This window comes from Eurytemora carolleeae, unplaced genomic scaffold (assembly GCF_000591075.1).
Source record: "Eurytemora carolleeae unplaced genomic scaffold, Eaff_2.0 scaffold2878, whole genome shotgun sequence".
Classification (NCBI taxonomy): domain Eukaryota; kingdom Metazoa; phylum Arthropoda; class Copepoda; order Calanoida; family Temoridae; genus Eurytemora; species Eurytemora carolleeae.
Genome location: NW_019398796.1, coordinates 1,923 through 4,105, shown reverse-complemented (window position 1 = coordinate 4,105; position 2,183 = coordinate 1,923). Strand labels below are relative to the sequence as shown.

The following is a 2,183-nucleotide window of genomic DNA, read 5'->3' as shown; positions in this document are numbered from 1 at the left end:
AGAGATTAAATTAGTTTTAGAGATTATGTTAGGTTTAGAGATTGAATTAGTTTTAAAGATTAAGTTAGATTTAGAGATTACATTAGTTTTTAGAGATTAGGTTAGGTTTAGAGAATAAATTAGTTTTAGAGATTAAGTTAGGTTTAGAGATTAAATTAGTTTTAAAGATTAAGTTAGGTTTAGAGATTAAATTAGTTTTAGAGATTAGGTTAGGTTTTGTTCTTCTAGGCAGATGATAGTTGATGGTAAACTACCCACCAACTACAACTATACAGATGTCCCGCAGTTAAATGGATATTTTGTCAATTCAACTCATGTTCAGGAATTCATGGAACAAATGCATAAAAAATACTTAAGTTTGATTTTCAGAAATGTGAGTAGAACATGTTGAAAAAAAACTTTTTTTTGCAAGGATGTTCAAAAATAAGTTATAATTAAAAAAGGCTTTTTATAAAAGGACTGTTTGAAAAATGTCCATCTCTCCCAGTTTTATGATCAATGCATGACAATATTGTTTTTTTTTCTCTGAATATTAATTTTCTCCGAGAGCAAGTGTTCTTGCAAATAAAAAAAATTACATTTAAAGAAATTGAGTTTTTTTTCTAAAGCTCTGATTTTCTTATTTCTGTATCTCTGCAAGCCAATATCGTAGACCTGTGCAAGTTCAACCTATGCATTCTGTTAAATTTAACAATCTAAGTTGAAGTATGAAAGCTTTACACCATCAGGTTGATTTAGGGATTTCAAAATGAACTGAAAACATGTCTGCAGACACCCAAGCTAAATTTACAAATAGATTTATGTTTTGAAAATCTTCTAAAAACAAAAACGAAATCCTCTTAATATTTGTTTGTAAACCATGAATGCAGAGAAATGGTTCGATCATAAATCTTCATCTCCAAGAAGAGGAAATAAAATATAAAGATTTTAAAAGGTTTTTTCTTAAATTAAATATTATTTCCATTGTTTAGTTTATTTACACTATACGTATCTTTAAACATTCTTTAAACAATTTTCTTTATAAATAATGTTAGGGATCATCTTTTTTTTCAAATAGCTACTTAAAAATTGTTTTTATACATTTAATTATGTAACTTTTGATTTTTAATTGAAGGAGTGTCAGGTCCGATTCACGACGCGACGGTGTCCTTAAACGTTTTATGAATAAGATTTCCATTTTTTTTTTAAAGCTGATTATTTTCATTGTGGTTTCTTCAAAAGTAAGAGAAAATCAAACCCAGAACGACGGTTATATTCTTCCATATTCTTAATCAGAAAAAAATGTTACGGGTACTGTTGTGAATCGGTCATATCTTTTATGATTATTTACAACTAATGTACAGGGAAGTTAAGGGATTTTAAATTCCCGAAAGTGCACAATTTTATCTTTAGAAATGAAAATGCACGAATTTGTTCATGAACAATTTTCATACTGGGTGATTATTTTACTCAATTGTCCCAAGGGACGTTAAGTAACATAACCTTCCTCTGTTAAGAGAATAATGGGTCAGCAATGTTAAAAAAAAGACGGTAAATATTGTAAATTTTGTAAATATTGTACTGATTCTAGGTTTTTGATGATGAACAGATATTATTTGGAGGAAGAATTAGCGAAGGAGGTTTCTCCGGAGAAAATAGAGAAAATTCAAGCAAGAATACAAAACAAAATAAAGTAATTTAAAAATATTCAAGTTTCATTGAGGATAAAAATGGAGATGAACAGGCTAAAATGGGGCAGGGGGGGGCAAGTCTTTTTTTTTGACTTGACACAAGACTACTTAAAAACGTGGGGGATAACAGATTACACGCCTGAAAAGGGGGACGGGGAGCAGGATACCCAAACATTTTAATGGTTATATCTTATATTCCAAGATATTTGATGAAATTTGATATTTTTGGGAAAATTGAGGGTCTTGGGGAGTTGTTCATTCTTGCTGGGAATTTAAAATTTTCTAATTCATATATCTTTGCAACCTAATTGTGTAAACCTTTGATATCTTAGTCATAGTGTTTTTTATCTAGCAGAAATAATTGTATAAAATATAAAAGTTCTACGACATGGGGTTAGATAATTAGAGTTTGTGGCAAAAAGTCAGTTCCTTTATTAGTTAAAATCAAGTCAAAGGAATTACTGAAAATAAAGAAAATTTTAATAATTTTTTTCATGTTCTTTTTGACCCCCC

At 29.1% G+C, this 2,183-nt stretch overlaps 1 protein-coding gene across 1 annotated transcript; it reads left to right on the top strand.

Moving 5' to 3' along the window:
• Positions 1-149: 149 nt before the first annotated feature.
• LOC111717644 (nucleobindin-2) lies at positions 150-1,672 on the top strand (the record flags this gene model as incomplete). Its single annotated transcript, XM_023493138.1, is given in 3 exon segments — positions 150-322; positions 870-934; positions 1,571-1,672. Coding segments are annotated over 3 exon segments (257 nt in total), but the record flags the coding sequence as incomplete, so codon positions are not given.
• Positions 1,673-2,183: the final 511 nt, after the last annotated feature.